Raw genomic sequence first — 26,536 nt, forward strand, 5'->3', positions numbered from 1 at the left:
AGGTCCTCCGGGTTTCTCATGGTTGCTGGCTGCAGGACACACCGGGATTTTGCTGGAGCAGGTTCGAGGTGGGGACAGGCTGGTAGGGCTGGGGAAAAGTCAGTGGGTCTCCTCCTCTTGTTAGCTTCGGCACTGCTGTTCAGTTCTTATTCTTCTGGTTTCTTGTCTAAGGAAGCATGGTTCAGGGGTGCCCCTAAATACTAGATTTAGGGGTGTTACAGGTACGTAAAAAGGTCCCTTCCCTGGGGTGGGTACACCCCCCATAATGCCACCATCCAGTAGGAGGGGGCATAAGCCTTTGCCTGGTTGGCTATCTGCAAAATGGCAGGGACTGAGAGTTGTGCTTTACCTCGCCTCCCCCTCCTGAGGGGTTGAGTTGGCAGAGATGGGCACACTTCTCTTCCTCACTTGTTTTTCCCGCCGGTTCTCCCGCCCAAAGTGGGGAGCAGTTGCTGGAAGCAGCAAGGGGCCTGGGGAAGCTCACAAAGGCGGCAAGCCTTTTGAAGCTTCCCCTTTGTGAACCCTGCCCATCCTGGGGAGGAGGCTTGGCACCTCGTCCCAAGATATGCATTGCTTCAGGCCCCCGAGAGCAGCAGGCTCTCAACCCAGGGGTCCAGAAACATGTCTGGTGGTGGCAGCTGAAAGCAGCCACTGAGCCTGAGCACTAGTGGTAGGTCGTTTTTCAGGGGGCATCTCTAAGATGTCCTCTGTGCGCATTTTTCATTAAATCTCACACTGGCATCAGTGTGGGTTTAATGTGCTGAGAAGTTTGATACCAAACTTCTCAGTTTTCAGTAAAGCCATTATGGTACTGTGGAGTTCGTAATGACAAACTCCCATACCATATACTCTTAATAGCAGCACTTCACTTACAATGCCTAAGAATGGACTTAGACACTGTAGGGGTACAGGGCTCATGCACCTGTACCCTCACCACTGGTATAGGGAACCCAGCTAGAGGGGTGACTAATCTATGCCAGGGCAGTGGGTTGTAGGCATGGCACATAGGGATGTGTGCCATGTCGACTCTTCACTTTGTTCTGCACCAAGACACGCAGCCTGCAAAGGAAGTGTGTGAGTTTAATGGTACAGGGCCTCTAAGCGTGGCACAATAAGTGCTGCAGCTCTTAGAGGTCTTCCCTGGTTACAGTGCCCTGGGTACCTGTGGTACCATTTACCTGGGGCTGACTTGTGGCCAGAGAGGCCAATAGGGTTTTGTTTTCAATGCAGTTCTAGGGAAAGAACATAGAACCTGGGTAAATGATTGGCAGGAGCGCAGGGCACACTCAGTGAAAGCACATCAGGAGTTCAGCAAAAAGTGGGGCAACCCTTCAGAAAGAGGGCACTTTCTCACAGAGGGTTTATTGCGATTTTAAAGGAGATTTTTCAATTATTCTTGACCAGGTCTAGTGCATTCGGAAGGTCAAATCATATGTGACTTTTGGCCTAAAAGGGAGAGGCAAAGAGGCATCTCAAATGAATACAAGTCAATCGATTAAAGCAACCTGTGCTTTGGCTTATGCAGGACAAGAGAAATCTATTCTGGATGGTATTCAAGGACGATGAACAAGAGGAGAGTCTGCCTCACGGCCAGTTTCATGAGGTCGCACTGCTAGAGATATGTATCAATCAATCAATATAAATCTTTATTTGGCAAATAAAATCACCATAAAAGAATAAAGATCAAAGACAATAGTATCAAATTCATGGATGATAAAAACAAACAGTATGGTTACTAATAAAAAACTGTGAACTACAGATATGTAGAAATGCGGTATGGGCCGCAACATAACTTTGTGAAACATTATTTAGTGCAGACAATTGTGGCTACTGATGGAAATTTTGTTCAGAGGTTCTTAGCTCTCTAAGGAAGTAACTCTATCATGATTCTTCACAATTGATCTTTGTATGTTCACTGGTAGATTATTTTCACTGTTCTACTTAAAAATTCCCACTCTTCAGCATTCAAGTGAATCTAATCATATTTCTTGTCAGAGGCTTTTTGCTTTGGTATACCTCAGAAGTAATGACTGGGATTAGAACAAGGACCTCAGAAGTAGTTGCCAATTATTTACCAGTAATATTTATTATTGTCAGTGTTACCCATACTCTTCCCAAACATTACGAACCGCCCACCCTCGCCTGCCTCTAGGTCTTTGACTAGATTTGGAAGGTACAGGAGGGTCCTGTCTCGGTGCTAACTAGGGTGGGTGGGGCTTGCATTTTTAGCACTCCTGGTGCTTCCTGTCTCAGAGGCAGGATTCACCTCACAAGTAATGAATGGGCCGAGAACAAATAGAGATAAGTGTTAGTAGGCCATCCATACCACTGCTGGCTGAAAAGCACTCCGTTCAGATACCTACGGCCTATTACACGCAATGAACTACTGCTCATCCAGTAAGAATATAAGGACAGTTGTGCTAACATTAGTGCTTGCAATTACCAAATAGCTAATTTTTACGATAAGGTGTTTGGTAATCGCAAACACTAATGTACTAAAGTGTGCTTTACACTTTTTGCGATTCCTAGTGGGTCATAAATAGACCAACCTCATGAATATTAATGAGGTTGGTCTCAGTTTGCGACCCATTCGAAATTGCAAAAATCACAGAGATGGGGGCCTGCTGGGGGCAGCTGACCACCATGTCTTTAATTGCTTTAAAATAAAGCACTCTTTATTTTTTTTAATGCACACCATTTTTCTTAAAGAAAAACATGATGCGTTTTTAACCCCTTCAGTATCCATGACGAGATGGTCTCGTCATGGGCCGCGGTTGCGCTGTGCCCATGACGAGACCATCTCGTCATGAACTCCGCCCGCTAATAGAAAGCCCGGCACAGGGCGGGGAAAGGGCGGGGCACAGAAGGGGTTAAAAAAAAGAAAAGTTTTCTTATCATTTTCTAAAAGTAGGCTGTGGCTTATGGGACCACTGCTTGCTCTTAAAAATATTTGTTTCCCATGTGAAAATGGGTTACCACCAACTTAGAGTTGGTGGTAAAATTCAAATGTTTTGCGACTGTAATTCGGTCGCAAAACATTCATACATCCCATTCAGATTCAGTATTTAAAAGGGATGCCCTAAACATGCCATTTCCAAATACCAAATCACAAAAACAAATTGCGATTGGGTAACGCATTACCCACTCACAATTTGTGTTTTGTACATATTTAAAAGCGTTTTGCGATCGGAGACGACCCCGTCGGCCTTTTCCCACCTGCAAAAATGCTTCTTACCTGTGGTCCATAACTTTTTGGGAAGTCTGTTCCAGCCACAAGGATTGTCCCTCAGTCTAAACAGACCTTGCAAGTGTCTCAGTTCCATGTGTGAGTAGCTCAGTCAATCCATTTTTTCCCTTTGTATTCTGAGTTTAGTCCTGTTTATCCCTTCTTAAATCAGGACAATAAGTCCCAGAATGCAAAGACAAAACCTTGGGAGCTCTGCGTAATGTTACCTGAAGTCTTCTTGCCATCATGAACACCGTGTTTTAGTGCTAAGTATTTATTTAGCAACCCAGTACCCAGTGAATTCTGGGAATTGTAGTCCAGTTCCCATTTATTGATCAAATTGTACTAATGCGCTCTATTGCAATAGTCTGTAAAAGATACAACTGAAGTGGAACATGATGCCCCGAATGGCATGGCGTCCTGGATACTTCTTTATCTTGTTTTTTCTCTTTTGACTCACGTAGCTGTTCCCTGGCCTCGTACCATGTGTGACATCATCCACCATTAGTGGGTTTCCAGTGAACAGTAATTTGCATTGTGAAATTTGTGGCCATTACTCACAGAGTTAAAGGCGCAACTACGAATCCCAGAATGCAGCATGCTGTTGGCTTTCAATCAAGGCATGTGTCACACTTCTCATGTGGTCCCTTCTCAGCCATGGATATTCATTCTCCGCCTCTCCCTCGGCGCATGGCGCTAGTTTTGGGGTGCAATAAAGCACTACACGGGTACTCAATGTTAAAGAACTTTTAAACTTGTGCTCACTTAGCACGTGTCCAGGCCGAAGATCTCAATCCCGTCTCCACGCCCCCCAAAGCTATCAAAGAGGTCACCGCTCCGTGCCTTTAAAAGCTAAGCACGTCTGGATCGCCACCTGCCAAAGGACATTAATCCTCTTCATGTATCTTTAATTGCTAGACTCACGTAGATATTTGTATTGGAGGGCATTAACACCCCCATGGCCCCCACGCCATAAGAACTAAGCTCACGGGGATCTATTCCTGTCAGAGGACATTAAACCTGTCACCTTCCCCTTTAAGGGCTTGGCCCACCTGGAGCAAGTGTACCTGTGTCTGGTGACGTCACCAGAGCCCAACCCGGAAGCAGGAAGCCGAGCAAGGGCAGAAAGAGTGACAGGGAGCTCGGGGGGCTGGGACCGAGTCTCACTACTAGAACTCACCAGGGCCCCCCGTTCACAGACACCCGAAAACAGAGACAGTACTTGAACCCGCGGCCATGTCATCCTCGGCCGTCTTCATATTGGACCTCAAAGGCAAGGTGAGCAGAGGGCCCGTGCAGGGAGGTTAAGCAAACACCGAGCATGGCACCGTTTCCAGGTGTATTGTTCAATGCATCAGGTGTTAAAATCCGTATGCAGCCTGCTGATCGTATGTTTGAATGCTATAAGGATAGCCTAGTGGGTCAATGTACCTGTTGCAAATAGCGGAGCGCAATCAAGTCATAGGTTAACCCATTAAGAAAGCCGGACTTGTAACGCGACACCCGATACGCAGATCGCATGTTTTGTGGAGATATCTTAGTGGACTAACGCGCATGCTGCTGTGATCTGTCGGAACCTGCAGCTCGCGGGTTCAAATCGGGGCGTGGTAGTGAGCGGGCTGCAGAGTTCAGTGAGTAAACTGCTGCTCAACGTGGCGGTAGCTGACTCCGAATCGAAAGGGTCGCGTTGTCTCAGAAGTCTGTCCAAGAGCCAGACCAGTGGGGTTCGAGGTTTTATCCTAAAATAATATTGTACTTGAAACATTCCTAGCCCCAGTTTCTAAAAGAGTTCCTCTTCGATGAAAGTTATTACCCGGAACCAGTACTGCGCCGATATACACCTCTTGCATGCATACTTCCTCGCGCTTTGCAGAGTATGCCTTCTACATGGGAATATATCCTTAGGTTGTGCGTTTGAATGCGATCCCTTGCAGCAGAATGACTGTGTTTACCCGTTGCAATATGTGTGTCCTTGTGAGAATCACACACTTCGAAAATCTTGCCTGAAATCAGTATTGATCAGGGAACACCAGCAAACTCCTGTTTGGATTATATGTCCAAGAAAAATAATTATATACATAGAATAATAGTTCTCCAGAGTGGTGCCTTTCTCTGATTCATTAATTCATTCATTGTAATACTGCACCTCCAGTGGGGTAGACGCTGATCCCTGGGAAGGTATTATCAAGCCATGAGTCTGTGGAAGCCGCAGTTGGACATGGAAGTTACTTACCTGTAGCAGTGGTGTACAAGCAGCAGTGCTTGAATGTGGGTCAGATAGCCTACGAGAGAGGTAAGTTACTTACCTGCTGTGGCAGGGATGTGTTCCTCGGTTTCCCTTGCCTCCAAGGGGATCTTATGACGCAGCAGAGAGACATGCTGGAGAGACTGGTTGATTGTAACAGTAGTTCTGCAGGAGATTCTTCTTTTCCAGCCCCAGCCACTAGATGGCGGCATAATGCACAGCATGTGAATCCAGAAAGAGATTCATGCTGCAAAATAGATCTGCAGGCACGCCTTAATTCCTCTTGCTAAACATTCAACCCCATTGCGGGGAATTTATGCTAAGGTTACGACACTTAAAGAGATCTATGGTGGGTAATTGTTACCTCAAACAGTAGTCTTCAGTATGAGACATACAAGATTTTCTTTAAGTATATGGAGAGAGTAGGGGTCTCACGGCTAGACTGCCCACCTTGGAGCTGGGAAACCAGGGTTCAAGCCTCGGGGTCGACTCCACATCTTGTGATTCTGGGCAAATCACTTAAATTCCCCTTAATCTCCCCGTGCTTATCATAAATATGATTGTGTCCTTGTGTAACATAACACGTGCTCCTGTTGAGCGCCCCAATACCTTCGGGTATTCTGCAAAAAAATATATATGTATATTTATGTATCCCTGTCAGGGGGCAGCTATTCTAAAGTCAAAGAAAACAGAGGAACAGGTGTCAGTGGAAGGGAATTATTTACCCATAGCAACGGATCTCCGGCACCCTGCTATTCTTCAGATTCCAAACCTTCCAATAATTTCACCCTTAATCCAGGAAGAAGCCATTCGAAAGAGAAGACACTGTGAGATTATGAGTCTAGAAAGAGCCCAAACTGCAAGGTGTGAAGCTACTTGGCTGTAAAAAAATGGTTTGCATAAGGAGTATCTATCGCCTTCTCACCAATACGCTTTCTCACAATAATTTACCTTCGACGATTGTGAAGGTTTTTTTCCAGGTTAGGAATGCTGGAAATTTAAGAAAGGTCCCAGGTTGTATCAGGAACTTGCTTATGTGTAGCAGTACCTCTCCTGCGTGAGTGCGTGAGCTGTCCACGGTTCGCAGCGTTTGTGTTCAGTGTGTAAAATCTGAACTGCCTTCAGTTTCTCGTAAAGTTAGTGTTCACTCATGGTGAGATTAGAACACAACGCTTAAACAAAGTGGCGTAACCTGCCCAGTGGCATACCAGACGAGTCCTTCCTGCCCAGCCAGCGGCTTTTATCTGGGTCAGATCTGCAGCTAAATATCCGCTCACGCTGTAACCCTCTGGGGGGATGGGGGGAGGCGAAGTACCTGCTTGTTTCTGAGAAGTGCCCGTAATCTCAAATTAAAAGTATAGCATTTCTCTTGAGAAGTGCCGGTACACTCGTCTCAAATCAAATCAAATATAACTTTATTCGATTGTTAAAAACAACCATAAAAGCATACATTAAAAAATCATTGCGTTTAAGAAAGTCACAACAGTTCATTTAGCGATAACTCAATGGCTTAAACACCAGAATTATTAATACAAATCATTCAAGGACTTGATAAAGTGCATTATATTAAACTTTTCCTAGTGCAAATCACTTTTTTTAAAAACAATGTAATTGTGGCAACGCAAAAATGATTATCCAAATGTAGGATATTTAACATAGCCAAACGACATTGCCGATGACCCACCTCTGGCAGTAAAACTGTGTGCCTAATATAACTGTAAAATTTACAAAATAAAACAACATGGATAGTACTTTGAGGAGAAACGTCATCGCAAGGACAGGGCAATAATTTCTGCGTCCAATCATTTGTTATAGGAAAACTAACCAATCTGTGGAAGATTCCAAATCTGAAACGTGATAGTAGGAATCTATCATAGTTACCAGGGACATATAACAAATAGGGTTGAATATTAAAAGTTGTTAAAATTAATTGGTGTTGCAGGACAGTAGGTTTTTGGATTTCCACAGACATTCTCACGGAATCCAAAAAAGCAAGGCCCTCCTCCTTCAAGTCCTTACGCGATATGGCTGAGATAGTAAGAGGATTTAAAAAATAATCCAGCTTTTCCATGTCAGCTAAAAATTTACGTACATATCTCAGCCATGGTATCCTCATCACTCCTTCCAATTCCAAGATAACTGTCAGTATATCTCTATTAAACTTGGTTTCATCTTTAGTCCACATCCTGTGCCATAATAGCACTGGTTCAAGTTTAATAAGATCAGATATAAAAGGAAGACCCAATTCTGCATGACAATTATAGTTGGGGGAACTCTTGGGTACTGCGAGGATAAATTTCAAGAAGGAGTTTTCAACTGCCTGAATGGGAGCAGAGTTAGCAAAGCCCCAAACCCCACTACCGTACATTGCACCAGTCACGCATTTAGCTTTGTAAATCTTAATTAATTCTACCGGCGGTCTGGTACCTAGTTTCATAGAGAAGTATTTAAGGGCGGCAGTCGAGCGAACCAATGCAAGTTTTTTCGCTGCCACAGCCGGACCCCAAGAGTCATTCTGGTTGAACAAGATACCCAAACAAGAAAATTGTTTAGTGGAGTCAAGCTTCTGTCCTGCTATAAAAATGGCCTTTTTAACTTTGGGATTTCGACCACAGCGCATGATGAAAGTTTTCGAGATGTTCACTCTAAGGCCCAACTCGTTCATAAAGAGGGCAACACTATCCACCACGCGCTGTAATCCCACTTGAGTACGGGACATTAGCACAGCATCGTCCGCGTACATCAACGCCGGGATTGGACGACCAGCAGCGTATGGGGGGTCGAGTTTACTATTGCACAGGGCTTTCTCCAAACCATTTATATATAAATTAAAAAGGAATGGGGCGAGGACACAGCCCTGCCTAACACCACTCCTGATTGGGATTTTGCCCGTGCATTGCCCCCTAAGGCTATAACGGACGCGAGCTGAAGCGTCACTATAAAATCGTTTAAGAAAATAAATAATATTGGATTCAACCCCAAGTTGTCCCAGCACAGTCCATAAAGTGGAATGGTCAACACAATCAAATGCGGCCGAGAGGTCAACAAAGGCCAGGAACAAACTCCCTTTCCTGGCCCTCGTGTACTTCCCGGTCAGCATTAAAAGATTTAGGCTCTGTTCCACTGTTCCTAAGCCGGAGCGGAAACCATATTGTAAGTCAGATAGAATAGAATTATCCTCAGCCCAAAGCAAAAGGCGGTCCAAAATTATTCGACCCACTATTTTAGTAAAGGAATCTAAAAGGGAAATGGGTCTGTAACAACCCGGGTTGTGTTTATCCCCTTTTTTATAGATGGGCACAATTATGGACTCCACCCAAGTGGGCAATAATTCTGTAATACCACTAGCGTTATGCACCTGGACCAGAAGGGGACCCCACAAAGGAACAATTGCCTTACAAATATCTATAGGGACACCGTCCAGACCTGGTGCCTTCCCACCCTGACTCACACGTAAGGCTAGTTCAACCTCTTCCATGGTGAACATTAAGTTTCTTGAGATGGGATAAGGAGAGGGATTCAAAAGAGGGCTAGACTTACCTAGTCCTTCGTATACTTTAGTAAAATGATTAATCCAATCTGTTTCAGCAATTGCTACCTCTAGAGTTGGGCCAGTAGCATCGCTAAGGAAAGGAGTTCTAATGATCTTCCAGAAGCCCACACTATCCTTCCTTACCGCAGCGTCGTGCAATGCTTCCCAAGATTCTATTTTTAGCTCGTTTTTTTCTATCTTTTATGGCGAGCTTATACTCAATCCTAAGTCTACTCACTTCCTTTGCACACCTAGGTGATTTATGCAGTTCTTTCTTTAAGAGAGAATAAGCTCTTGTGCACCTAGAATTAAACCAGCCTCCATTTTGTTTGTTTTTAGTTTTATATTGCCTAATAAGGGAGGACCTGATTTCATTACAAATAGATAGGAGGGATGCAATAATCTCTTCAGATGTAGACTCCTCCCTCAAACAAGTCACTACCTCGGACATACTTTTAACAATTACTGTTTTAAGTGTTTCTACTTGATCCACCATATCCCATCTTAGCGTGTAGCCATTCATACTACCAATGCTCAAATTTTCACGCAATCTGTCCGCATCTATGTTATCTTTTGGGACAGAATTCCCTGGAATCAGAATGGTTACACAAAGAGGAAAGTGGTCACTTAACGCAATATCTGAGACCTTGAAAGAATATATGCTACCAGCATGCTTAATAGTTACTAGAGCAAAATCAATTGTGGAAGTACAACCCCTCCCAGTAAATGTAGGAGGTAAGATGAAAGGGGTTGCACAAACTTCATTTACAAATCCCAAATAAAGTTTGCCTATTAGTTAGTTAAATTGTTCACCCAAAAGGGAATGATTAAAATGTGACTGACACAAACCATCTTTCTGGGTGGTTCCGGACCTATTGTCTCCCCTCATGGTGCACAAAGTACAAGTAAAATCACCGAGGAGAAGGGTCATCATATTATATCCACAAACTTTACCTTGTAGAAAGAGTGCATTAGCCAACTTTTTAAAAACATTAAGTACATCACCAGGGGGAATGTTATTATACAAATTAATCAGGGCAATCTGAGTGTCCGAGTCCAAAACGAGTATCAAAAATTGGAAATAAGTTTCTTTGACAGGCTCTGTTACTTTTAAGATGTTTAACTTATTTGACAAATAAATAATCAGTCCACCCTTAGCTTTACCGTGGGTAACATCCACGGCTGGTGTGTGAAAGGTCTTAAAACCATTTATATGGACCGGATCCCTACTCCATGTTTCTTGTAGACAAATCCGATCGTAAGTCTGAATAAAGGCCTGCCACAATGGGTCAAAATAAACAAGCATTGGCATAGCCAAAAGGTCTTGCCTTTGGGACATTATAAGTGTGTAGCCATGCAACAGTTGATGTCACCAGGCAGGTCGCTCCCCCCATCCGCCACGCAGCCCCCTGTGGGTTGAACCTCCGTTGCCGCTTTTGCCGCCTGACTGCTCGCTCCCTTTTTTAAACTGTACCCCTGCGCTTGGCTTTCTGTGCCACTTTGTTTTTTCATTCTGTGCCCCTGTGTTTTGCTTTCTGTACCCCTGTGCTCTGTTGTCCCTCTCCCGCCGTCTTTTCCTGCCGTTTTTTCCCCGGGTTTTCCCCCGCCGCTGAGCCCCTGCGGCCCCGCTCCTTCACTCCCATTGGCTGCCACGCTCCCAGCTGCTCCTCCCTCCCTCTTCCCTCATATGGAGGCCACGAAGCGGCCGCGCAGCGGGCGCGCCGCAGGCGCGCCTAAGGCAAGCCCGTCTGCGCCTGTCCGCGCCTGGACCGCACCCAGCGCCAGAACCCCTGGACCCCGCAACCCCCGCAATGCCAGACTGCACTACGACGCAAGCACCCTCCACGCACTCAACACCAAACGAGACCACCCCTGCTACCGGGCCACCCCGAAACGCACCCAGGGGCCTTTCACCTGCCGGAACTGCAGATTCACCAGCATCCAACCCTCCACACCACCAGCCAGAGAACCCAACCACCTCCGCTGCATCCTCCTCAACACCCGCTCCGCTCGCAAGCACGCCATCGAACTCTGGGACCTCCTAGACTCCACTGCCCCCGACGTCGCCTTCCTGACCGAGACCTGGCTGAACGCCACCTCAGCACCAGACATCGCCATAGCCATCCCACAGGGCTACAAGATCTCCCGCAGAGACCGCACCAACGGAGTGGGCGGAGGAATCTCCATCATCCACAAAGACTCCATCAAAATCTCAACGAACACCGATGACACCCTCACCACCGCCGAGCACATGCACTTCCAGATCCACACCGACCCCAACACCACCCTCAGAGGAACTCTCATCTACAGACCTCCCGGACCCCGCCCACAGTTCAGTGACACCCCGCCCACAGTTCAGTGACACCATCGCCGACCTCATCAGCACCCACGCCCTCGCTTCCACGGACTACATCCTCCTCGGGGACCTGAACTTCCACCTCGAGAACAACAACGACTCCAACTCCATTGCCCTGATCGCCAACCTCGCCAACCTCGGACTCAAACAGCTCGTAACGACACCTACTCACGCTGCTGGACACACGCTCGACCCCCATCTTCTCCGCAAGCCCCCACGTCTCCTTCAACCACACTGGACCGACCACAGATGCGTCCACATCACCTTCAGAAAACCCACTGTAAAGATCACTGGTTCTGTTCCGCAGGAGCGCCAGGAATCCTGAAGAGAAGTCCTCAGTCGTCCCCCACGTCCCTCTGACTCTATCAGACTCTAGAGCACGGAGGAACCCGAGGGAAAACAGGGAAACAAAACAAGGATAGGCGGGGAAAAAGGCAGGTCGTGTTGTGGACTACATCCGGGTAAAAGGCAGGACTTCACAGCTGTAAAACAAAAGTCTTAATTAATGTGCATCAAATACCAAATGACCTCACTTGTATGAGTGGGAAAACACCTACCAAGCTATCTTGTTTCAGGGAACTCTCAGCACGCTATTGTTGTTTCAGATGCTAGGAACCCTATAGTAATACACAAGTTTTATTACCAACAATCCCTCTGAGATGGTAATTATCTAAATGAAGTTGTCTAGCTCACCCCTTAGATCTCCAAGTGAACTGAGCTGGAGGAACAACTAACTTCTTCTGCTTCTACCAATCTTCTGAGGGGAGTTAGTTATTCACGTAAGGGCTGAAGGGAACCAAGTAGACATGAGTTTGAAAGTACTTAAAAGATAAACATAAGTAACCCCCACTTTATCTCCCGTGTGATGACTAAAGAGTACCGTGTCTTTCTGTGTCGTACTGCTGTAACCTAATATAGAACTCGATGGTCCACGCTAGTTAACCCCACCTAATATTCGTGTAGGGGATAGGGGTGCATGATACATAGGATCAACTGAAGCATAAATGAAAACAATATCACTCTGGCTAGGAACAGACAGAGAGACGCCTTAACTGCAGGCTCCACAACGAACGATACCTAAACACCGAACACAGTGTTTAACTCAATAAGTCCACAATAGAGAACTGTATGTGGAAACGGAACCTTCGGTAACACAAAGATGCAGACTCCAAGACCTTACTTGGAAACGGGGGCTTCAAGCAGGTAGACGAATCCCGCAAACAAAAGGACAATCGCACATCTTCTGTTGCGGCCACAGCATTTCCCTGCAATACCAAACGCCACGCCAAAACAAGGAACAGCAAGTTCACCAGCACTCGTTCGATTCACGGCGTCGGAAAACCGGAAACAGGAAATACGCACAAACAGGAAGTCAGGCACGTAACTAAAGGACGGAAACAGGCTATCCGCTAGAACGCTAAGCAGCGTTAGAACGATCGGCTCTCTTTAAATACCCTCCGCATCTCGGGGCATGACCGTGGGGCATGACACCCACCGCACCCAACAGCTACCACACCGCTGTTGGGGCAAGGTCACCGAGGACCAACTGACTACTGCCCTCGCCCTGAGACCACCCACCGACCCCGACACCGCCGCGACGAACCTCACACAGTGGATCAATGACTGCGCCAACACCCTCGCCCCTCTCAAGACCTCTACAACCAACCACACCAACAAGAAAGCCGCCTGGTTCACCGAGGACCTCCGGATCTCCAAGAACACCTGTCGGAAGCTGGAGAAGAAATGGCTCCACGACCGAACACCAGACAACCACACAGCCCTCAAGAGCACCACCCGCAGACACCACCAACTCATCAGGACCGCCAAGAAGACCGCCTTCAAGGACCACCTAGACAACAACGCACACAACACCAAAGAGCTCTTCAGCATCGTGAAGGAACTCTCCAACCCCAGCTCCAACACCAACGACATCCCGCCATCTCAAGACCTGTGCGACTCCCTGGCCACCTTCTTCCACCGCAAGATCACCGACATCCACAACAGCTTCAACTCCGACCCCCCCCCGCACCCACCACAGAGTCCACCACCCCTGCGACTACCACTCGCACCAGTCGCCTGCCCGTCTGGTCCAGCGTCAGCGACGAAGACACCATCCACTCCGGATCCCCATCGGACCCCTGCCCTCACCATGTCTTCAACAAAGCCAGCGCAACCATCGGGCCTGACCGTCTGGTCCAGCGTCAGCGACGAAGACACCATCCACTCCGGATCCCCATCGGACCCCTGCCCTCACCATGTCTTCAACAAAGCCAGCGCAACCATCGGGCCCCACCTCCGGAAAACAATCAACTGTTCCTTCGAGACAGCAACCTTCCCAGAAAGCTGGAAGCACGCCGAGATCAACGCCCTTCTGAAGAAGCCCAAGGCGGACCTCAAGAACTTGCAGCCCATCTCCTTGCTCCCTTTCCCGGCAAAAGTGACCGAGAAGATTGTCAACAAACAGCTGACCCGCTACCTCGAAGTTAACAACATCCTGGACCCTTCCCAATCGGGTTTTAGCAGCAACCACAGCACCGAGACCGCCCTCATCGCCGCCACTGACGACATCCGGACCCTGAAGGACAAAGGAGAAACAGCCGCCCTCATCCTCCTTTGACACGGTCTGCCACCGCACCCTATCAGCACGCCTCTATGACGCCGGTGTCCAAGAGAAGGCCCTGGCCTGGACCACATCCTTCCTCTCCGGCAGAACCCAGAGCGTCCGCCTCCCACCCTTCTGCTCCAAAACCACCGAGATCATCTGCGGCGTCCTACAGGGATCCTCCCTCAGCCCGACGCTGTTCAATATCTACATGGCCCCCCTCGCCCACGTCGCACGACAACACAACCTCAACATCATCTCCTACGCCGACGACACCCAGCTGATCATATCCCTCACCGAAGATCCCCACACCGCCAAAGCTAACCTTCCCAGAGGAATGAAGGCCGTAGCAGACTGGATGAAGGACAGCAGACTGAAGCTGAACTCAGACAAGACGGAGGTCCTCATTCTCGGACCCACCCCATCAGCCTGGGACGACTCTTGGTGGCCCACGTCACTAAGCACAGCCCCGGAACCCACGGACCACGCACGCAACCTGGGGGTCATCCTCGACTCCACTCTCTCCATGACCAGGCAAGTCAACGCCGTCTCCGCGTCCTGCTTCAACACCCTCCATATGCTCCGCAGGATCTTCAAATGGATCCCCCTCGACACGAGAAAAACCGTTACCCAGGCCCTCATCACCAACAGACTCGACTACGGGAACGCCCTCTACTCAGGAACTACAAACAAGCTCCTGAGACGACTCCAACGCATCCAGAACGCCTCGGTCCGACTTTTCCTCGACGTCCCCCGCCCCAGCCACATCACACTCCACCTGAGAGGCCTGCACTGGCTCCCCATCAACAAAAGGATCACCTTCAAGCTCCTGATCCACGCACACAAAGCACTGCACAACACAGGACCCACCTACCTCAACAACCGACTCAGCTTCCACACCCCCACCCGAAGCCTCCGCTCAGCCAACCTCGCCCTCGCCACAGTCCCTCACATCCGAAAAACCGCCGGCGGCGGCAGATCCTTCTCCTACCTCGCTGCCAAGACCTGGAACACTCTCCCCACCATCCTACGACAGACCCAGGACCTGCTGGCCTTCAGAAGACTCCTCAAGACCTGGCTCTTCGACCAGTAGCACCCCCCCCCCCCCCCCCCCAGCGCCTTGAGACCCTCTCGGGTATGTAGCGCGCTTTACAAATGCAGTGATTGATTGATTGATTGATGTTGTACCAAGGATATTGTGCTGCATAATTAAATACTTATAAGGTCCCAAAGGCGAGACCTATTGGCTTTGCGAATGCTTGTATGAATTGCCTGCACTCTTTTTTTAGGTCTTGCCTGACCCAGCGCATGCGCTGCTCTGGCGAGACTTTTTGAGAGGGCTCCAAAAAGTGCTACCAGGCCAGCCTAGAGCTACAATGCATGTGCGCGGCCGCACGCGCCGCGTTTTACCACGATTACGTTCACTTTCGCGGCCGCACGGCTGCTCTGTTTGATGGCGATCACTTTCGTGGCCGCATGCCGCTTGGCATAGCCAATAGGTCTAGCTTTTGGGACCTTATAAGTATTTAGCTATGCAACTGTTGCATGGCTAAACACTTATAAGGTCCCATAGGCGAGACCTATTGGCTATGCCAATGCTTGTTATATGTTTCCATTGGAAGGACACACTCCAGTACTCAGCTGATTACCCCTTCACAGGGCAGCTCAAAAAGAATAGATCTTTATCGCCATGAAGCTTCAAATGATTCTGCCAATTAAAGAAATGTAGTGGCTGCCAAGCAGCCTTTAGATTCGCTAAGTAACCAACTGCCCACATTTCGTTTACTTGGTGGTAGCAGGTATCATGACAAGAAGGCTTGTTTCTTCTTTTTGTCTAACTCTGCCTTTGCTTCAGCAGGATGAGCCCCCTCTCCCCTTTCAGCCAGAATCAACTAAAGGCCTGCATTAGCCATCCTAGAACAGTTGTTTTCCTAACAAAAGTGGGGGAATAGTTACTGTAAAATTACAAAAGACTGGTAATGTCATCTCGATCGATCTCCTACCACCCCCCCCCCCCCCGCTCACTTCAAACACCGAGGTCATCCAACAGCTATTTACAGGTGAAGGAGACTTTGTTGACGTTTCAATGCTTCTTGTCTCATGATGTCACACTCTCTGTGCCCAATCAGCCCACTTGCAAGGTGCCCTTAAAGAACATGGGCCCTATTTTGATACTTTTGCGGAACTGAATTCCACATAGGATTTGTGCTCCACACAGTTCCCAAAGGTCCTATGTTTCTGCACCTGGGTTTAATTGGTGTGGGAACACTTAATTCAGTGTTAACAGCTGGAAAATGCAGCAGGTAAAATCACTGTGGGAAAAGTCTGCATTGTAGGCCGGACCCCGTGCATGACTATTGGCAGACCTCAGGTAAAGTGGGGGGAGCGTTGCATGCTCCCACCTGCCAGCCAACTTTCTACACTCCTTCTTTCACCCTCTTCACCTCCGCCCTTTACCCCGGAATTAAAACAGCTCCCTGCACAATGTTAACGCAGCCATTTGCATACCTTTACCAGATTGTAAATATCAATTCTGTGGGTTTGAACTCTTAATTCCCCTCACTTTAACTTCAACAAAAGACAGTGTAAGATTCCATCCGAATGTAAAAGAGAGGCTGTGTTCTCATTTGTGTAGCACTTTCCTAACCATTGAGAGGCACAAAACGCAGATATTGGAGAAACATTGCTTTATTTTATTTACTTAATGGATTGCACCCATTCATAACACAGAGCACCATTTAAACAAAATGAAAAAACTAAATATTCGGTCATTAGCTGTTTCAAAATAATTCTTATTAATGTCCCAGCCCTTTTAAGATTATCTGCTTTCCTGATCCCAGGTAATTGATGTCTTGAGCAAAGTGTATTCTGGGTGTTGCACTTATGTACTGTGAAGATCATATGCCTTTTTAGGTCTCGGCTAGCGAAGGCTGCGCTTGCGCAGTCTCGCTCCCGAGATTTAACGTTTTTCAGAAGTGGGGCTTGAACCCGCCCCTCTTCTCCATTGGCTGTCCTCTTAAATGCTGGTCAGCCATTGGAGAAGAGCTTTGTCTCTCAAAACAAGCCCCGTCTTTTTCGGATTCGGGGGGGTGTTTTTTCGCGTCTTTCTCTTTCTTTACTCCCTGCCCCTTTTACGCGTGGTGGGCGTGTTTTATTTTCTATTTGTTTACCATCGGAAGGATCGGCCATTTTGTGCGCGGTCGGAACGGAGCGGGAAGTGGGGTCGCCTCTTCCTTGCTGCAAGGGTGATCTCGGCGTTTCCTGGCGCTCGGCGTTTCCTGGCGCTCGAAGACGTGCGGCAGATAAGTAACCGGACTCTCCGACACGACTGGCTGGCTCCGACACGCTATTTTATTTGATATTTGGGCGATGCTAAAGTGCAAACATGTTATATTTTAACTACAGCCCACTTGCCAACTTTGTAAATTTAAGTTGATGCATGTTGTGTTATCTGCATTTGCATATCGGGCACATTCTAGCGTTACTGTTTCTTCGTGGCACTAAAGACTAAACACATAGGTTGCGCTATTCCAGTCCTACTGGAATATAAAACGTGGGAAGCCGCGTTACTTGTAGCCTACAGATCAAACTACTTGGCAAACACTTTACGGAATAACCAGCGCTAAGCCATTTCATTAAAGGTTACATCTCTTCAGCTGTCCTATTTTATGAGGGAGCTTGAGTTTATGTTGCAGAAAGATAATCACTGCCATCTGCGGGCAGTCTTGCAAAACCTCCAGATTAAGATGCTGTCGCTGCCCAGCGCCAGTGCCTGTGGCGCCCTGTTCGACAATGCTTCAGCTGGCCCCCCCCCCCACTCTTTCATTCTTCCCTCTCTTTCTGTCTAGCAGTTCTTCTCTTACTGAAAACCTTGACTTCAAGATGGGGTTCTCATTCTCTTTCCTCTACTTTCTTTTATTTGCTCCCCTGTGAAATGGATCCAAAAAAGAAAATAATTTTTGCTGGAAATGTCGTATTTTAATTCTAAGGTGCAGCATCTGGAATAAAAGGTTAAAAATATGTAAAATAATTAAATAAAGTAAGACAATGGTAGCAAACTGGTCAGATTGATTTTATTCACACCCAAACACATTAGCGCCACTTTTACAGAGTTTGCCAGTGAAGCGCTATTTTTTTTCTTCTTGTCTTTGTTTTCCCTGGGCTTGCAACTAGTGCACCAATCCTGGAGGTACTGCAGTGTGTATTGGGAAAACAAAATGTGTACTGCGGCTCTGCGTCCAGGGATGTGGTCTTTTTACCATACTGCTAACGTTTTGTAAGGATATCAGCAATGGACATTGAAATGGGACCATTCAAGGCCCCTTTCAGGCAAAAGCACTTACTGATTTCTGAATAGTGAGTGTAAAAGTGTTAAGGTAACAATGTTGTTCCTGCTTGCATTTCACATGGTTTGCTAAATTTTGCATTCCCCTATGAGTGTTTGCTTTTTCCAGATGATGTTACTTTTTTTTTTTTTGGCCGCATATTGCTCTTGTCTATTGCGTCATTTAAATTGAGCCTCTTCCAGGTGTTTATAGCCGGCAGAAATTGGGTTGTAGTTGAAGGCATTGTGAGTTTTTCTCAGTGGGACAGTATGGTGTTCAGTGGGGGAGATGATGTGGCACTATGGCCAGAGCTGCTGAATTTTTGAACTGGGGAACCAGGTTCAGCCTTAATAACCAGTCCACCAGACGACTCTCCTGAGAGAGCACAATCCCATGCTAGACCTTAGAAGGCTTCGCAAGACCTTAGAAGCGCTGGTGTTTTAGCACCAGCAGGTGGACCCTAGCACTGGCAAGTCTGGGTTAACCTTCAAGGTTTGTCCACCACAATCCATACTGAAGTTCACCTCCAGTCTTGCTAGCAGGCCTATGAAGCAGCACAGCCAAGAACAACAGTGACTCTGTCACTGAGGTCACAGGACCCTTGAAGGGCCAGCTCTAGGGCAGTGCAACCGGTGTGACCGGGCGCTGACTTTGGGTGGAGACATTATGTTTGCAAGTAAATTAAGGTTTTAAAAGCGCTTGCTGCCTCCTTCCTGGCCTCCATCAATTTTCGGCATCAATAAAAATGTCATGATGACTCTGGTGTTTAATATTCTTCCTAGAGAGAGATCGGAGTTTTGTCTAGGGAAAGTTTTGACTCCTGGAAAGGTAGCACACAGGGTTAATGTGCCTGCAGCAAAGAACATGTACCATGCAGATCACAAAGTGCACATAATGTAAATAGGTCAGTGGGCTACTGCGTGTGTGTGTGTAGGTGACTCTGTGGGTGGCTCTATTTGTGTGTGGGTTGCTCTATGTGAGTGGCTCTGTGTGTGGCTCTGTGTGTGGGTGCAAATGCAATAGGTCGCGCATTTGAGAGTGATTAAGCTATTGACATTGTAAATAACAATGCCGTTTCTTTAACCCCTTCGGTGCCACGCCCTTTCCCCCTCCTGTGCCGGGCGTTTCCCACGCGGGTGGGTTTCATGACGAGATAGTCTCGTCATGGGCACAGCGTGACCGTGCTCCATGACGAGACTATCTCGTCATGGGCACAGAAGAGGTTAAATGTTTTAAAAACAAAAACCTAAACAAAAATAATGTCATGAGCAATGCCAATAGCTCTAACTTTAACAATGCCGAGACCATTGCATTGTAAATGCTTGTTTCTTTCTGCTGTGGCTGTTTTGATATTGATTGGATGCACTCTTGGGTCTGAATCTCTGAGTGTGCGCCTCCCAAGGCTAGTTCCCATCATCTCTATGCACCTTTAGCCCCGTGTTCTGTGTGGTTTGAACTGTTTATACATAGACCACTTAATAGATGATAGCCATTGGCTTGTGTAGCCACATCTATCCACACACTTGTGGCCTACACCCATGAGTTAGCACAGCAGTAATCTTGTTGATGATAAATTTTAAGGAGTTTAAGCCACATGTACACACCAAAACACCTCAAATACAGGCCAGACTGCACTCACACACTTCTGTCCATCATTTTACAACTGACTGATTAACCAACATATCTATCACTTGTTTTCTCTTCAAATTCCCACAGTGGCATAACAGCAAAACCTAATATGAGCATAAGTCTGGCTCTGATGCGTGACATCAAAAGACTCTCTATACAGGACGCATGACAGATGCACACTGTTCCTTCTGTAGCAACTGAGCGAAGGCACCTCGTTAAGCGTATGATTCACTATATAGTCTACATCAGTGGTTCTTAACCATTGGATTTCTGTGGACGCCCCATTAAATCATTACTGGAACCCAAGGACCAAATCTTTCTTTGTGCTTCTATTTTGATGATATCAGTAAAGGAACTATATTAGTCTCATTCTGGGGTCACCAATCCCACCTACTTTGCCCAATGTTCTACCTGCTTTAACCTCACAGCCTTTAATAATACTCCACCGTTGTTCTTGCCCTGACAATACAATTACATATAAATAGAGGAGGGCTGGAGTGGGGAGCAAATGTGTGTTGGTGGCGGAAGGAGTGAGAGGAGCTTCAGGGGTCATTTGGACCCTGGTGGAGAGTCAGCTGATCTGCCTGGGGGGATAAGCTCGTGATCTGCCCACTCAGAGGACTGTCAGCGGTAGTTAGAGATCCCTGCCTGGCTGGATTTCTGTGCTGTGCCACACATCCCAAAATCAGGTACATGAACCCGTTAAGGTCACAATTCTAGAACCTGTACACATTAGGGTCTCAAGGCGCTGCGAGGGGGTGGGAGGTGGGGGGGGGGGGGGGAAGAAGTGCAGATGGGGTCATTCGAAGAGCCAGGTCTTAAGGGCTTTCCTGAATTGGTTCAGTGTCGGGCTTTGCAGGAGGTGAAGGGGAAGATCATTACAGGTCTTGGCTGCGAGGTAGAAGAAGGACATTCTGCCCGTTTTGTTCCTGTAGAAGTGTGGGACAATGGCTAGGGAGAGGTCGCTTGAGCAGAGGTTTCTCTTGGCAGCGTGGAAGGAGAGGCGGTTGTTGAGGTATTGTGGTCCGATGTTGTGGAGGGCCTTGTAGGCGTGCATGAGCAGCATGAAAGTTATTCTTCTTTCGATGGGGAGTCAGTGGAAGTCACGGAGGTGTTGGGAGATGTGGTTGTGCCGTGGGATATCGAGGATTAGTTAGCTCCGATCAGATGGGGTAATTCGAAGAACCAGTTCTTGAGGCCTTTCCTGAATTGGTTCAACGTCCAAATGAGCAGACGAAAAACGTACCTTTCGTCCACAGTCTGGTACATTTCCTGAAGATGGAATGAAAAATATTTAATGAGCTCATGGTCACTTCAAGACAGAGTTTTGGAAGTATTGCCAAAAAGGGTTGTCCTCTTGAAATAACTCTAAAAAACTGGCTCTAAAGTGTCTGGTATTGAAATCTGTAGAACCTGCTTTTTATTTGTCAAATCATTCCTTTTCCTTTTTTAAGTCTGGTTAACAGCACAGTTGTCACAAGACCTTATTTGATGAACCTTAAAAAGAGGTTTCAGGAGTACTACAGAGATGTGCTTTGGCTCTGCCCACATATTGGTGGCCAGGAGTATGTTTTGATGGTGCAGAAGTTGCGTGCTTCCACAGAAATAGTACTTCCCTTTTATGCCGATGTGATTGTTTGTTTAGATATCCTTAAGACCATGAAGAGCATCCACTCCGGAGCACCTTCAGTCCTCTGCCCACCACACATCTTCACAAAACCGCCACAGCCATCACACCTGAGCTTCACCGAACCATCAACTGCTCCATCGAGACCACCACATTACCCGACAACTGGAAGCACACAGATATCAACCCCCTCCTAAAGAAACTCACTGCAGACCCAACGGGCCTAAAGAACTTCAGACCCATCTCGCTGCTTCCTTTTGCAGCCAAGGTCATCAGAAAAAGGCCGTCAACACACAGCTAGCCCACTTCATTGAAGCCAACAACATCCTGGACACTTCCCAATCCGGATTCGCAGCAACCATAGCACTGAGACCACCCTCCTCGCCGCCAGATCTGCGCACTCCTCGACCAAGGCCAAACGGCAGCCCTCATCCTCCTAGACCTATCAGCAGCCTTCAACACCGTCTTCCACAGCACACTAGCCATCAGACTCCAAGACGCCGGCAACCAAGGAAAGGCCCTTGACTGGATACGCTCATTCCTCACGGGCAGAACACTGAGATACAGATGCGGAGTACCTCAAGGACCCTCCCTCAGCCCCACCCTCTTCAACGTTTACATGGCCCCCCTCGCAACCATCGTCAGAAACCATGGGCTCAACATCATCTCCTACACCAATGACACCCAACTCCTCCTCTCCCTCACCAAGGAAACCAACATCACCAGACACAACTTCCAAGAGGGGAGGGAAGCTGTCGCAACCTGGATGAAGAATAGCTGCCTGAAACTCAACTCAGAGAAAACTGAAGTCCTCATCCTTGGCTAAACCCCCGCCACATGGGAAGATACCTGGTGGCCTCCCGCCCTCGGAAACCCGCCTACCCCGACAGACCATGCACGTAACCTCGGCATCATATTTGACTCATCGCTCACTATGAATCTCCAGATCAACACCGTCTCCTCTGCATGCTTCAACACCCTCCGCATACGAAGTAAAACATTCAAGTGGATACCCTCCGACTCCAGGAAAACGGTCACTCACGCCCTCATCACCAGCAGACTGGACAACTGCAACGCCCTCTATGGTGGAATTAACAAAAACCTCTTCCACAAACTCCAGACAGGCCAGAACGCCGCAACCAAACAAATCCTCAATATCGCACCGCACAACCACATCACCCAACCTGCACTGGCTCCCCGTCGAAAGAAGAATAACTTTCAAGCTACTCACACACGCATACAAGGCCCTCCACAACATCAGACCACAATACCGCAACAACCGCCTCTCCTTCCACACCGCCAGGAGAAACTTCAGCTCAAGTGACCTCTCCCTAGCCATGGTCCCACACTTCTACAGGAACCCAGCGGGCGGAATGTCCTTCTCCTACATCGCAGGCAAGACCTGGAACGATCTCCACCTTTCCCTCTTGCGAAGCCCGACACTGAACCAATCCAGGAAAGACCTCAAGACCTGGCTCTTCGAATTACCCCATCTGATCTGAGCTGTGCACTCCCCCTCCCCCCCCCCCCCCCTCCCTTCCAGCGCCTTGAGACCCTTACGGGTGTGTAGTGCGCTCTATAAACACCTGATGGGTTGATTTGAACCTGCTGCTAGCAGTATGACTCCCACAGAAAACCCACAAACACTCATGAAGTATCACACTTACATGGGAGTGAGCTGACATCCTTTCAGGAGCACACAGCACTTTAATGCCATGTTCAAGTGTCTTAGATAAGTGGATAATTTATTATGTTTCTTTTTCTCTGGCAGCAGCACGGATGGGAGGAGGATAGTCATGTTTTCTAGTCCCAGCACCCTGAATTTTGCCAATTTATATGCACTTGAATAGACCTGTGTTGGCTTTGGTGCCAAGCCAGGCCTATATCCTTATTGGTTCATTGACAAAATCTACCAGATTCCATAGGTTTCATCTGTTTGTTATTTAATATTATGACAAAGCCAGTAAGCCTGATTTCTGTTTTGTGAAAAGCATGTATTAATAGATTTGAACTGTCCTTGTTAGACCTTCAAGGAAAGACAGCATTCTGCTTTGCCAACCATAATTGTGTATACTTTTGTAACTGTATGCCTGATGGTTGCCTGGAGGAAATGTTTAAGCTCACTACAGCAGGCCTGAGTTGGTTATGGAGGCAAGCCAATGATAACAGCCATGGGCATGACATTCGTATTATGGAAAGTTGCTGCAAAGGCAGTAGGCTTGATTTTATTTACTTGGTAGCACATATGTTAAAGTTAATAGGCCTTTAAGGGTGTATGGTTTTTGCACTGTGTTAAACCTGCGTCCCCTAGTTTGTCACATGAAATCTCATAGCCTACCTTTGTAGAGCAGGAATTTGGTGTTGGTTACCCCTTTTGACAGACCCTAGGAGTAGACCATTTGCACTGTAAGAATTATTGCTAAAATCTTTCCTTAGCTGTGTGCCAGGATCTAGTAATACATAAATCATTAAATAATACATACAGCCATATAAATATATACCCATATAGATAAATACAGGGCGTTTGGGTCAGCCCTTTTCTGCCATTGGGCTGTCGGAGTATCATTTGCACTCTGCTTCTATCCCAAACAGCGTACTGCATAGGGTAACGATTCACTTATCAGTCACTGGCTCTCTTGCCCTATGAGGAACTGAATTTTCTGATCACGTGTGCAAATCAACCAGAAAAGGAGTGTGCATCAGTGTCGGAGTTGGTTGGCCAGTTCTTTAGTTTTCAATTTCCCTGTATTATACGTCCCCTTACATTAATTTGTTTTTATTATACTATTTACCATTCTCTTTTTAACTGGCCACTTTCTTGCGCTCATCTCATCTGCAGCGCGCTGCGTCTCACATTACCACTTCCTCTAAACCAGGCGACCATTATGGAATGCTGTTGCCAATAGTGCATCATTGTTTTACCATTCTAAGATTGCCAAACCATTGGTTATAAACATGGCGACCATGCTGGAATTGTAAAATAACAATAGACTATATGAAGCACCAGTGCAAGATGACCCGCTGCAATGTGTAGTTTCGTTATTGTTTGCATGTATTACTGAAAATAACAATCTTCCACGCCCAATGAAAATGATTATACCCTGAGAAGTCCTCATTTAGTTCACTCTATACTGCTAAAGGCAAGAAACATTGTTAAAATTCTATCTGGGCCATTAGGAATGTGTAGAAGAGATGATGCAGACTAGTAACTGTTGTCCCTCACTAAATGCCGCTTACTATGAACAATTACACCATTCTGAGGCACTAGCTACTCCCTAACCGAAGATCACTTCATAGAGTTTTTGAATTTGTTCCATCACCAGTGAGTTAGGCCCACTTGCTGGGCTTGAGTGCTATAGAAGATTTAGCAGAAACTATATAATATTTCCTGATATCTATTTTTTCTTGTGTAGATGGCCACCTTGGTGAATTCTATAATATAAACAACAATGTGGTTTCTCCTGTCCTACACACAGTATTGAAGGAAGCTGAAGACACTGGCTTCCTACGCCCTATATACATCTATCATCTCTTACACCCCAAAAGAATAGAAGGACCCATGTTACTGTGGATGCTACTACACCAACTCCCTAATCAACATTGATCTTAAAAAAAATAGCAAAGAACCAAGCCAACAGGCTCCAGAAGGTCATCCCTTTCCTGGTACTCCACTCACAGGTAGGGTTTGTGCCCAGACAATCCTCTCATAACCATATGAGATTACAGGCTCACCTATTATGGAATTCCAAAGTTATCTCCGAGGATGTACTAGCTACCTCCCAAATGACCGTTAAGGCGTTTGATTGCATCAAGTGAAATTACCTTGTCAACATACTTGAACTGTTTGCTCTAGAAGATATTTTCATTTCCAAGATATGGTGGTTATATGAACCTAAACGGCCCAAAATAGTAGTAGCAGATTTTGTTGAGACCACTCACAGTAAACACGGAATGTGTCGCACTTGTCCATTACCCCCTTTCATAATCTTCATACTCTAGAGACTCTGAGCGCATCAATCAGGACTTCAAAGAACATTAGTTATCACCGGTTCTGCTGGGCTGGTAAAACCTCCCCTAGATGCAGATTACCTGTTTCTGACAATTGTGTCTCCACTTCACTGCTGGCCTTGATGGGCCTAATGCAGTAGTCTTCATGGTTCTCTGGATACAGAATCCTTTGGGGTGGGATACGAGGAGCCTTACCATTGCCATCTGCTGCTACTAAAGTCAGTGTAGGGGCTTGTTTATGCAAGGTAAGCGTTCTCCCTGTCCTTTGTTTAACTTCAGGGATGCAGCTATTCTCTCCAGCAACTCTTGTCACTTGCGCTTTCTTCTCACGGGTGCATCAATGGAAGCCTAATATGCCAACAAAAGATAAGCAATTATCAGGTCTTACATTTTCCTTAGATTACTTAACTAATCTATAAAATATCCACAGGACTCTTCTCTTTTCACTTTAGAATATGTAAGGTTACTCATACCACGCTTGTGCACGTGGTTGGAGTTTTGTCTGGGTCCTGTGCCCATTCCTCACTAGCTAAGCAGTTTTTAAGCTGCTTACATTCAGGATCCATACACTGAGTTGCAGCTCTCTCTTTAAACAATTGCTATGTATTTGCTTCCCAAGATTGCGACCATAGAAGCTTTTCACACATCGCCCTAGGGATGTCCTCAGCCAAGACTGCCAAAGGGGTCGAAATGTTGATGCCAATTTCTAGAATTGGATTTCCGCTTCTCCCACTGATTGAACCGTTCTACAAATATATTAAGCGCAATAAGATTAAGTCTCATTACAGTGTGACAGACACTTGTACTGAACTGTTCTTTACGCTATCCACCACACTAACCACTATGCCGTTCACTTTATCTTGCACTGTAGTACCTTGTGTTGTCAGAGATGTCTTGATAGCCATACATTTAATGTATGATTGAATTAATGACTATATCTAAAGCGAGATGCAGTGCTGTTTTTTAATTTATGTATCTTCTATACA

At 46.8% G+C, this 26,536-nt stretch overlaps 1 protein-coding gene across 1 annotated transcript in view; it reads left to right on the plus strand.

Annotated features, from left to right (window-relative positions):
• Positions 1-4,102: 4,102 nt before the first annotated feature.
• The window catches only part of AP1M2 (adaptor related protein complex 1 subunit mu 2), an 81,288-nt gene continuing 58,854 nt past the window's right edge, over positions 4,103-26,536 (plus strand). Inside the window, exon 1 of the mRNA XM_085600688.1 lies at positions 4,103-4,504. Within this exon, the coding sequence (XP_085456814.1) occupies positions 4,463-4,504 (42 nt within the window). The 5' untranslated portion in view covers positions 4,103-4,462. The remainder of the gene's footprint in view (positions 4,505-26,536) is intronic.

This window comes from Triturus cristatus, chromosome 4_2 (assembly GCF_964204655.1).
Source record: "Triturus cristatus chromosome 4_2, aTriCri1.1, whole genome shotgun sequence".
Classification (NCBI taxonomy): Eukaryota; Metazoa; Chordata; class Amphibia; order Caudata; family Salamandridae; genus Triturus; species Triturus cristatus.